The sequence below is a fragment of the Sebastes fasciatus genome, chromosome 24 (assembly GCF_043250625.1).
Source record: "Sebastes fasciatus isolate fSebFas1 chromosome 24, fSebFas1.pri, whole genome shotgun sequence".
NCBI classification, from domain to species: Eukaryota; Metazoa; Chordata; class Actinopteri; order Perciformes; family Sebastidae; genus Sebastes; species Sebastes fasciatus.
Window position 1 is genome coordinate 1,685,695 of NC_133818.1, and position 10,000 is coordinate 1,695,694.

Below are 10,000 nucleotides of genomic sequence, written 5' to 3' on the forward strand. Positions count from 1 at the left end.
TGTCTCTCTCTCTGTCTGTCTGTCTCTCTCTCTCTCTCTCTCTCTCTCTCTCTCTGTCTGTCTGTCTCTCTCTCTCTCTCTCTCTCTCTCTCCCTCTCTCTCTCTCTCTCTCTCTCCCTGTCTCTCTCTCTCTCTCTCTCTCTCTCCCTCTCTCTCTCTCTCCCTGTCTCTCCCTGTCTCTCTCTCTCTCTCTCCCTCTCCCTGTCTCTCTCTCTCTCTCTCTCTCTCTCTCCCTCTCTCTGTCTCTCTCTCCCTCTCTCTGTCTCTCTCTCCCTCTCTCTCTCCCCCTCTCTCTCTCTCTCTCTTTAAATAGCCTGCTGGATAAACATCAGTGTCCCGGCGGCCGTTTGTCTTCTTAATGTGTTTCCACTGAGTGTGTGTGTGTCAGACCACACTGAACCAGAACCAGTTCAGACCTCCAAGTCCACTACAAGTCATCCACCAAGTCACTCCAGTACTCCAATCCTCTACGAGTCTTTCAGGTCCTTACGAGTCCCTTTCAATTCTCTGGTCCATGAGAGAACCAGGAAATCGCTGAGCTGAACAACTTTACAGTTGGTCAGACCGTCAGGTAAGAATCAGGTCCTACAAGTCCCTCTTCTAGTCCCCTATAAGTCATCTATCCAGTCCTCTACAAGTCCTTTTTCTCATTCTGTCCACTATGAATTCTCCGTTGAGTCATCTAGTGCCCTTGAAATGTTGCTCTCAATCCTCCAGTCCACTACCAGTTAACTTCCCAGTCCTCCGGCTCCCATGTCCCTAAACAAGTCCTCCAGTTCTCCAGTCCACTTTGACTGCTTTCAGTCTACTAACAGTCCTCAAGTCCCCGACAAGCTTCCTTTGTCAAGTCCCCTCGCAGCGTCTTAGTCCTTCGGTTCTTTCCTTGTCCTTTTCATTCTTTCAGTTCTCTACGTGTCCCTTTCAGGTCCTCTATAGTCGCGCTACAAGTCGTCATTCGATGAGTTGTTTTACGGGTTCTTAAAGTCCCTTTCAAGTCCTTGAGTAGTGTACAACTTGTTCTTCCAGTCCAAGTCCTTTCAGTCCTCTACGTGTCATCCCACCAGGCCTCCATTCCTCTAAAACCCACTAACCCGGGTTACCTCAGTGAGATATTAGTGACAGAAAGTACACAATGACAGTAGAGAAAGTACACAATGACAGTACAGAGCTGGCAGAGCTTCAGGTGTAATTCATCACAGATTAGTCATTACCTGTTAGTCACCTTCACCCCACTGCGCCTCCTACACTACCTCTATTGTTTCTACTGCACTTTTATGTAACTTCATTTAAAACCGGTACTCACAGCACGCACTCTTTATGCTCCAGTATTTTATATAATATAGCCTATAACTCTTTCACAGTAAATAAACCGTAACGTTATTGTTAAGGATTTACATTATATTCAGTCAATAAAGCTAGTTAATGTTAGTTAAAGTTAGCATTCATATGACTTAGTCGTTAATTTAATCTAAAATGACCAATTTTCGTAATTGAATGCTGACGCTGTCTAATGACTTAAACTGCTCGTTAGTCTGAAGCGTTGGCTAATATTTGCTTAAATTAGCGTTAGGTCCATATTGTGTATTGCAAAATTCGCTAATTAGCATCAGCCATACATGACTTTAGGTCCATATTATCTGGCAAACATCAGCTTATGTAAATATTCAACATACTGAGTAATGCTACTGTTTCAGATGATAACATATAAATAAAACTCTGTGGTTTTATCTGATTACATAAATGTTAAAGATTTTATCGCAGGCAATTCATCAAACTGACAGATTCCTTTTATGTCATATTTATAAAAAATGTACCCTTGAAGCAAAGTTCAAAAATAGACAGATCAAGACAAGACTCCGGTTGACGGAGCGCCATGGAAGCAGAGTGAGCACATTCCACGTTACCGCAAAGCTCTGAGTTCGATTCCAGCCTTGGGACCGTTGTTGCATCATTCCTCCTCTCTGCCTCCATTCCAGGTCTCTCTCGACACTGGCAAAAAAATGCCCAAAAAATAATCTTAAGAGCCCAATTGATGAGATAAAAATAGGAACAACGCAACAGTGCAGTCATGTGGATTGTGGGAAGTCAGGACTTATTTCTCCGATCATGTGAAAACAGAGATTCCCAAACCTCCGTCGAACTCCATTACACAGAAAGTAGAAGAAGTAGAAGTATCATGTTATCTCATGACAAAATTAACCTGTTAAAGTGAAACTCACGAGACAATTATCTTTCAGAACTGTTCTGGTTTTAAGGCTGATGTTTTGCTTGAGTCATTAGCGCTCTCATGAGGTCATTACCAGCTGTTTTCAAAATTATTGGATATAGCCTAGCGTACCCAAATCTGCCGACAACACTGCAGACCTAAACAAGACGGGGTGCCGACAACACCGCAGACCTAAACAAGATGGGGTGCCGACAACGCCGAAGACCTAAATGAGACGGAGTGCCGACAACGCCGCAGACCTAAACGAGACGGGGTGCCGACAACGCCGCAGACCTAGACGAGACGGGGTGCCGACAACGCCGAAGACCTAAACGGGACAGGGTGCCGACAACGCCGAAGACCTAAACGAGACGGGGTGCCGACAACGCCGAAGACCTAAACAAGACGGGGTGCCGACAACGCCGCAGACCTAAACGAGACAGGGTGCCGACAACGCCGAAGACCTAAACGAGGCGGGGTGCCGACAACGCCGAAGACCTAAACGAGACAGGGTGCCGACAACGCCGAAGACCTAAACGAGACGGGATGCCGACAACGCCGCAGACCTAAACGAGACGGGGTGCCGACAACGCCGCAGACCTAAACGAGATGGGGTGCCGACAACGCCGCTCTTTGACAGTTTACCTAATAAGCTAATGTTAGCTTAACAATAACTCCAATATGTCATAAGTCATACGTGGCTGAATTCTAATTTTAAGAGCTAATTACCAAACAGAACACTGATAGCTATGTTTTAGTCTCAAAACTCAAACTATCGTTGAATTAAAGCAAAAATAAAAAATATATATCAAATGAGTGTCTTTATTCCTCTTTCAGGATATGTACATATTGCACACGGGGCGGCAGCTTATACAATATAAATATACAGTTATATTATGACCGTTATTATTATTATGCATCATATAACATAAAACACATTCAGCATCTACGATTGTTTCTGTCGCACAGAACAAAAAATGATTTAGCTGAAGTCCAATCAGAGAGTTTGTCCATTTATTTCCTCCGAAAGCTTCAAACGGAAAACGTTCAGGCGTCCGAAATAACAAAAACACTGAAAAAGACGTTCGGTCCCAGAAGTTTCTGTTGAATACAGCGTTAGTTTCCAGATCAAATCTGAGCAGCGATCCTCCTCCTCCTCCTTCCAGCCAGAAAAATAATCCTGCCGTGTTGTTAGAAACCAGTAGAATCACCACGAATAGAAATCCTGGTTGAGTTCAGCAGAGTAGAGTCCAGTAGAATACAGCACAGCATAGCCGAGGTGAGTCTGGTTGTTTTAACTGGGTTTAAAAAAATAGAGTAAAGTAGAAAAGAGTCCAGTACAAGAGAAGATTTCAGTTGAGTCGTAGAAGAGAATAGAGTAGAGAGACGGGTCAAATAAAAGTGTGAGTAGAGTCAGGAAATAGAATAGAATAGAAAACATCCTGATGGGCGGCAGTGAATTGAAGTCATCTGGTGCAGTAGACGGCTGGAGAACCTCCTCTGCTCGTCAGTGGATGGACCTCGTTAAGAGGCGGCTATAACGAGAGACAAAGAAGGAACAATTAAAGGAAAGCTTTAACAAAAATAAACCAAACTACATTTCCCATGATGCAACTCTAAAACTGAGGGTTTTAAAGGAATGACGTGCAGGCTCTGTGAAACTACAGATTACAGACCCTAGAGTCTGCAGGTTCCACATGTTCTATAGGTTCTATACATGATACAGTCCACATCCTGCAGGTTCTATAGGCTCTTTTAAGGGTTTTACAGACTGTAGGTTCTCTGTAGTTTTACTGTCTCTGCATGGTCTATATAGTATTAAAGGAACCACAGGTTCTAAAGATTTTACAGAATCTATAAGTTCTACAAGCTCCACATATTCAGGTTTGCTTGGTTCTACCGGATCTATAGATATTAGGTTTAAGATGTTCCACAGTCTCTATGTTCTACTGATTCTACAGACTCTATGCTCTATAGGTTTTACTGGCCTTAGTAGAACCTGTAGAGCATAGATGGACTCTATAATTAACAGGTTCTACATACTCTATTTTCTGCAGGTTTTATAGTCTCTGTAGTACCTATAAACCCATAGAACCAGAACAACTCTAGGTTCCACAGGTACATAACTCAACAGGTTCTACAGACTCAAGGTTCTACTGATTCTACAGACTCTATGCTCTATACTATAGAGCATAGAGTCTGTAGAATCAGTAGAACCTATAGAGTCTATAGGTTCTACTGATTCTACAGACTCTATAGGTTCTACTGAGCTCAGACTCTATAGTTTCTACTGATTCTACAGACTCTATGCTCTATAGGTTCTACTGAGCTCAGACTCTATAGGTTCTACTGAACTCAGACTCTATGCTCTATAGGTTCTACTGATTCTACAGACTCTATGCTCTATAGGTTCTACTGAGCTCAGACTCTATGCTCTATAGGTTCTACTGAGCTCAGACTCTATAGGTTCTACTGAACTCAGACTCTATGCTCTATAGGTTCTACTGATTCTACAGACTCTATGCTCTATAGGTTCTACTGAGCTCAGACTCTATGCTCTATAGGTTCTACTGAGCTCAGACTCTATAGGTTCTACTGAGCTCAGACTCTATAGGTTCTACTGAGCTCAGACTCTATAGGTTCTACTGAGCTCAGACTCTATGCTCTATAGGTTCTACTGAGCTCAGACTCTATAGGTTCTACTGAGCTCAGACTCTATAGGTCCTACTGAGCTCAAACTCTATAGGTTCTACTGAGCTCAGACTCTATAGGTTCTACTGAGCTCAGACTCTATAGGTCCTACTGAGCTCAGACTCTATGCTCTATAGGTTCTACTGAGCTCAGACTCTATAGGTTCTACTGAGCTCAGACTCTATGCTCTATAGGTTCTACTGAGCTCAGACTCTATAGGTTCTACTGAGCTCAGACTCTATAGGTTCTACTGAGCTCAGACTCTATGCTCTATAGGTTCTACTGAGCTCAGACTCTATAGGTTCTACTGAGCTCAGACTACATGCTCTATAGGTTCTACTGAGCTCAGACTCTATAGGTTCTACTGAGCTCAGACTACATGCTCTATAGGTTCTACTGAGCTCAGACTCTATAGGTTCTACTGAGCTCAGACTCTATAGGTTCTACTGAGCTCAGACTCTATGCTCTATAGGTTCTACTGAGCTCAGACTCTATAGGTTCTACTGAGCTCAGACTATAGGTTCTACTGAGCTCAGACTCTATGCTCTATAGGTTCTACTGAGCTCAGACTCTATAGGTTCTACTGAGCTCAGACTCTATAGGTTCTACTGAGCTCAGACTCTATAGGTTCTACTGAGCTCAGACTCTATGCTCTATAGGTTCTACTGAGCTCAGACTCTATAGGTTCTACTGAGCTCAGACTATAGGTTCTACTGAGCTCAGACTACATGCTCTATAGGTTCTACTGAGCTCAGACTCTATAGGTTCTACTGAGCTCAGACTCTATAGGTTCTACTGAGCTCAGACTACATGCTCTATAGGTTCTACTGAGCTCAGACTCTATAGGTTCTACTGAGCTCAGACTCTATGCTCTATAGGTTCTACTGAGCTCAGACTCTATAGGTTCTACTGAGCTCAGACTCTATAGGTTCTACTGAGCTCAGACTCTATGCTCTATAGGTTCTACTGAGCTCAGACTCTATAGGTTCTACTGAGCTCAGACTCTATAGGTTCTACTGAGCTCAGACTCTATGCTCTATAGGTTCTACTGAGCTCAGACTCTATAGGTTCTACTGAGCTCAGACTCTATAGGTTCTACTGAGCTCAGACTCTATGCTCTATAGGTTCTACTGAGCTCAGACTCTATAGGTTCTACTGAGCTCAGACTACATGTTTAAGGAAGAGAAAGTCTGAAAGATGTTCCGAGGCCTGAAGCTGATAAAGTTCATGGTTCCGTTATCCGTCATTATAATGTTCTACCTGTTCTGACCTTTGACCTCTGTAGTTGTGGTTCCCGGTGGTTCAGGTCTAAGATCTATGTGGTTCTAGTGTCCAGCAGGACTAGAGTACAGTATGTTTCAGATGTATATTATGGTCTGTATACACAGAGTCTCACCGTGTGTTTATCTCTCGGAGCAGCGAGGGCTGTTGGCCAGTCGAGTCAGCAGACGAGCACATCTTTTATAATCTGAGAACATCAGAGAGAGTTGGACCGGCGGCTAATATTTAATAAAACAGATACAATCTGGAGATGGAGGGTCACAAGGCCCAGGACGGGGTTTTAGTCTCGACCAGCACAGAGGAACCCCCTCCAGCTCCAGCTGTCTGTTTGATCCATGTTGGCTAAAAGAATCATGTGAATTAGTTCATTAAATCATTAAATCACACGTTTCACGGCGTTTACGTCACAATCTAAAAATACTCCACCTGGTTTAGTAAAGTTTAAAATATTCATCTATTCAACTTTAAATTCACCCAAGAAAGAAATACACATTATACTTTCATTAAACTAAATACTGGATACTAGTCTTTTAAAAATGAGGGGTACAAATACACAACACAACAGGAAAACACATACAGCAACAGTCTATTATACATAGCAACAGTCTGTTATACATAGCAACGGTCTGTTATACATGGCAACGGTCTGTCACACATAGCAACGGTCTGTCACACATAGCAACGGTCTGTTATACGTAGCAACGGTCTGTTATACATGGCAACGGTCTGTCACACATAGCAACGGTCTGTTATACATAGAAACGGTCTGTTATACGTAGCACGATCTGTCACACATAGCAACGGTCTGTTATACATAGCAACGGTCTGTTATACATAGAAGCGGTCTGTTATACGTAGCACGATCTGTCACACATAGCAACGGTCTGTTATACATAGAAACGGTCTGTTATACGTAGCACGATCTGTCACACATAGCAACGGTCTGTTATACATAGAAACGGTCTGTTATACGTAGCACGATCTGTCACACATAGCAACGGTCTGTTATACATAGCAACGGTCTGTTATACATAGCAACGGTCTGTTATACATAGCAACGGTCTGTTATACATAGCAACGGTCTGTTATACGTAGCACGATCTGTCACACATAGCAACTGTCTGCTATACATAGCAACGGTCTGTTATACATAGCAATGGTCAGTTATACGTAGCAACGGTCTGTTATACATAGCAACGGTCTCTTATACATAGCAAAGGTCTGTTATACGTAGAAACAATCTGTCACACATAGCAACGGTCTGTTATACGTAGCAACGGTCTGTTATACGTAGCAACGGTCTGTTATATGTAGCAACGGTCTGGTATACGTAGCAACGGTCTGGTATATGTAGCAACGGTCTGTCACACATAGCAACGGTCTGTTATACATAGCAACGGTCTGTTATACATAGCAACGGTCTGTCACACATAGCAACGGTCTGTTATACATAGCAACGGTCTGTTATACATAGCAACGGTCTGTTATACATAGAAACGGTCTGTTATACGTAGCACGATCTGTCACACATAGCAACTGTCTGCTATACATAGCAACGGTCTGTTATACATAGCAATGGTCAGTTATACGTAGCAACGGTCTGTTATACATAGCAACGGTCTCTTATACATAGCAAAGGTCTGTTATACGTAGAAACAATCTGTCACACATAGCAACAGTCTGTTATACGTAGCAACGGTCTGTTATACGTAGCAACGGTCTGTTATACGTAGCAACGGTCTGGTATACGTAGCAACGGTCTGGTATATGTAGCAACGGTCTGTCACACATAGCAACGGTCTGTTATACCTAGCAACGGTCTGTCACACATTGCAACGGTCTGTTATACCTAGCAACGGTCTGTTATACGTAGCAACGGTCTGTTATACGTAGCAACGGTCTGTTATATGTGGTAACGGTCATATAAATAATAAACTGTCAGATTTCTGTTGTTTCTGTTCTAACAGTTTAACTGACTGGTCCTCGTCTTCTTTCTCTGGTCGTCGGTTCGATTCCCTTCAGTGTTACTGTGTCGAGTTTGTTCCAGATCAACAACAGGATACGACTTGTTTTAACACACACACACACACACACACACTCACACACACACACACACACACACACACACATAAACACACACATTTCTGTTCACACTTTCCCTGCTAGATAAACACAGCGCTGCACGCTTGATTTAAGATCACAGGAGCTGCTGCTGTTCTGACACGATTACTGATGTACGAGTATGAAGGTGTGTGTGTGTGTGTGTGTGTGTGTTAGTGTGTGTTTGTTAGTGTAGGTGTGTGTGTACTCACAGGCAGGTATTGTGCAGTCTCTGGTGTTGTGGTAAAGTCGGTGGAAATGTTTCCTGCACTTTGGGTTGAAGTAAAGAGGACCTGAGGACGGAGAGAGAGACACCCGTCAGAAATACTGCTCTCTGATTGGACGGGAGGCTGTGACGTCGCATCTCATTAGCTCTGATGGCGTTCATACCTGTCAGGTGTTTGATGAACTTCTCCTTGTGTCGTGGATCTCTGGGTTGACCCTCTGAAATAAAAGTGAAGTTATTAATATTATAAAGTTTATTTCAAAATGTCAACAAACAAGAGGAGCTTTTATTTTGAAGGGCAGCGTGAGATGGCATGAAAAAGCTCCATATTTGTTTATATTTGGGGAAATTTGACATTGAAAGTATGCCGAATAATGAGTGATCAGCTCCTGTTTGCAGTGCACTCATGGAAGTACCGACCACTATCACTGGATTACTGTGATGCTGAAGAACACTTAAAAATGTGAAGATTCCTAATGGAGTTCTGCACCTACAAGGAGCGCCTCAATTCTGACAAAACAAGAGGCCTAAAGTGTCAGTGGCATTTTTGTTTATCTGATGACTTGCTCATTTGTTTTGGTATTTACCGTCAGACTAAAGAACGTCTGTTTCAGTTGACTGTTTTTTCTTGTTGGAAATGTCACAGTGCTGTTCAGTCAATCAGTCTTTTGATATTGATTATCTTGCCAACCAAACCTAATGCAATATTTGGTGATTTTTATTTTCATCACGTTAAAGCTGCACAGCAAACTGATAATCTTGATCTAAATCCAGTCCCATTAGTGAAGCTATTTAAACCAGAACAGTTCTGCTTTCTCTGATGCTTTCCAAGGAGAAGAGGAAGAGGAGGGCTGATGATGTTAACAAGATGAAGACCCTCTGATGGTTTGGCATCAGCTGACGGCACTAATGGACCCGACTGTAAATGTTCTGATGAGTTAAAGTGGGTTCATCATCTCACGGATCCAAACAACTAAACGTCCTCAGCGCTGCTTCATCTCTGCTCCGAAATACACCCAATATCTGTGTTCTTTTACTGAAGTAAAACTACTAAAAATACTCCGTAACAAGTCAAAGTACTGCTTTAAAATGTTACTGAAGTAGAAGTATGCAAGTATTATCAGTACTGAGAGTATTACAAGTAAAAGAAAAAAGTCTCACTGGGAAATACTCCGCTACAAGTACAAGTACTGCATTCAAAACCTTACTGAAGTACAAGTACTAATATACACTATGAAAATACTCCACTACAAGAAGTACAAGTACTAATATACACTATGAAAATACTCCACTACAAGAAGTACAAGTACTAATATACACTATGAAAATACTCCACTACAAGAAGTACTAGTACTAATATACACTATGAAAATTAGAAAATTTATTTTGATGCTAATTCTTTTATACTTTTACTGGAATGCAGGACTTCTAGGCTAGAGTACTTTTACACTGAAGGACTAGTACTTTGTACTTCTTCCAACACAGATGTTATTATC

General features: G+C 42.2%; 1 protein-coding gene across 2 annotated transcripts in view; it reads right to left on the reverse strand.

Moving 5' to 3' along the window:
• Positions 1–1,725: 1,725 nt before the first annotated feature.
• alkal2b (ALK and LTK ligand 2b) overlaps positions 1,726–10,000 on the reverse strand; it is a 10,569-nt gene continuing 2,294 nt past the window's right edge. The window contains exons 3-7 of one of the 2 annotated variants that reach the window (XM_074627139.1): positions 8,669–8,722; positions 8,491–8,571; positions 6,294–6,365; positions 2,433–3,741; positions 1,726–2,364 (exon numbers count right to left, since the gene is read on the reverse strand). In XM_074627139.1, coding sequence (XP_074483240.1) covers positions 6,301–6,365; positions 8,491–8,571; positions 8,669–8,722 — 200 coding nt within the window. In that variant the 3' untranslated portion in view covers positions 1,726–2,364; positions 2,433–3,741; positions 6,294–6,300. Of the gene's footprint in view, positions 3,742–6,293; positions 6,366–8,490; positions 8,572–8,668; positions 8,723–10,000 lie in introns of both variants that reach the window. The other variant, XM_074627140.1, reaches the window with a different exon arrangement.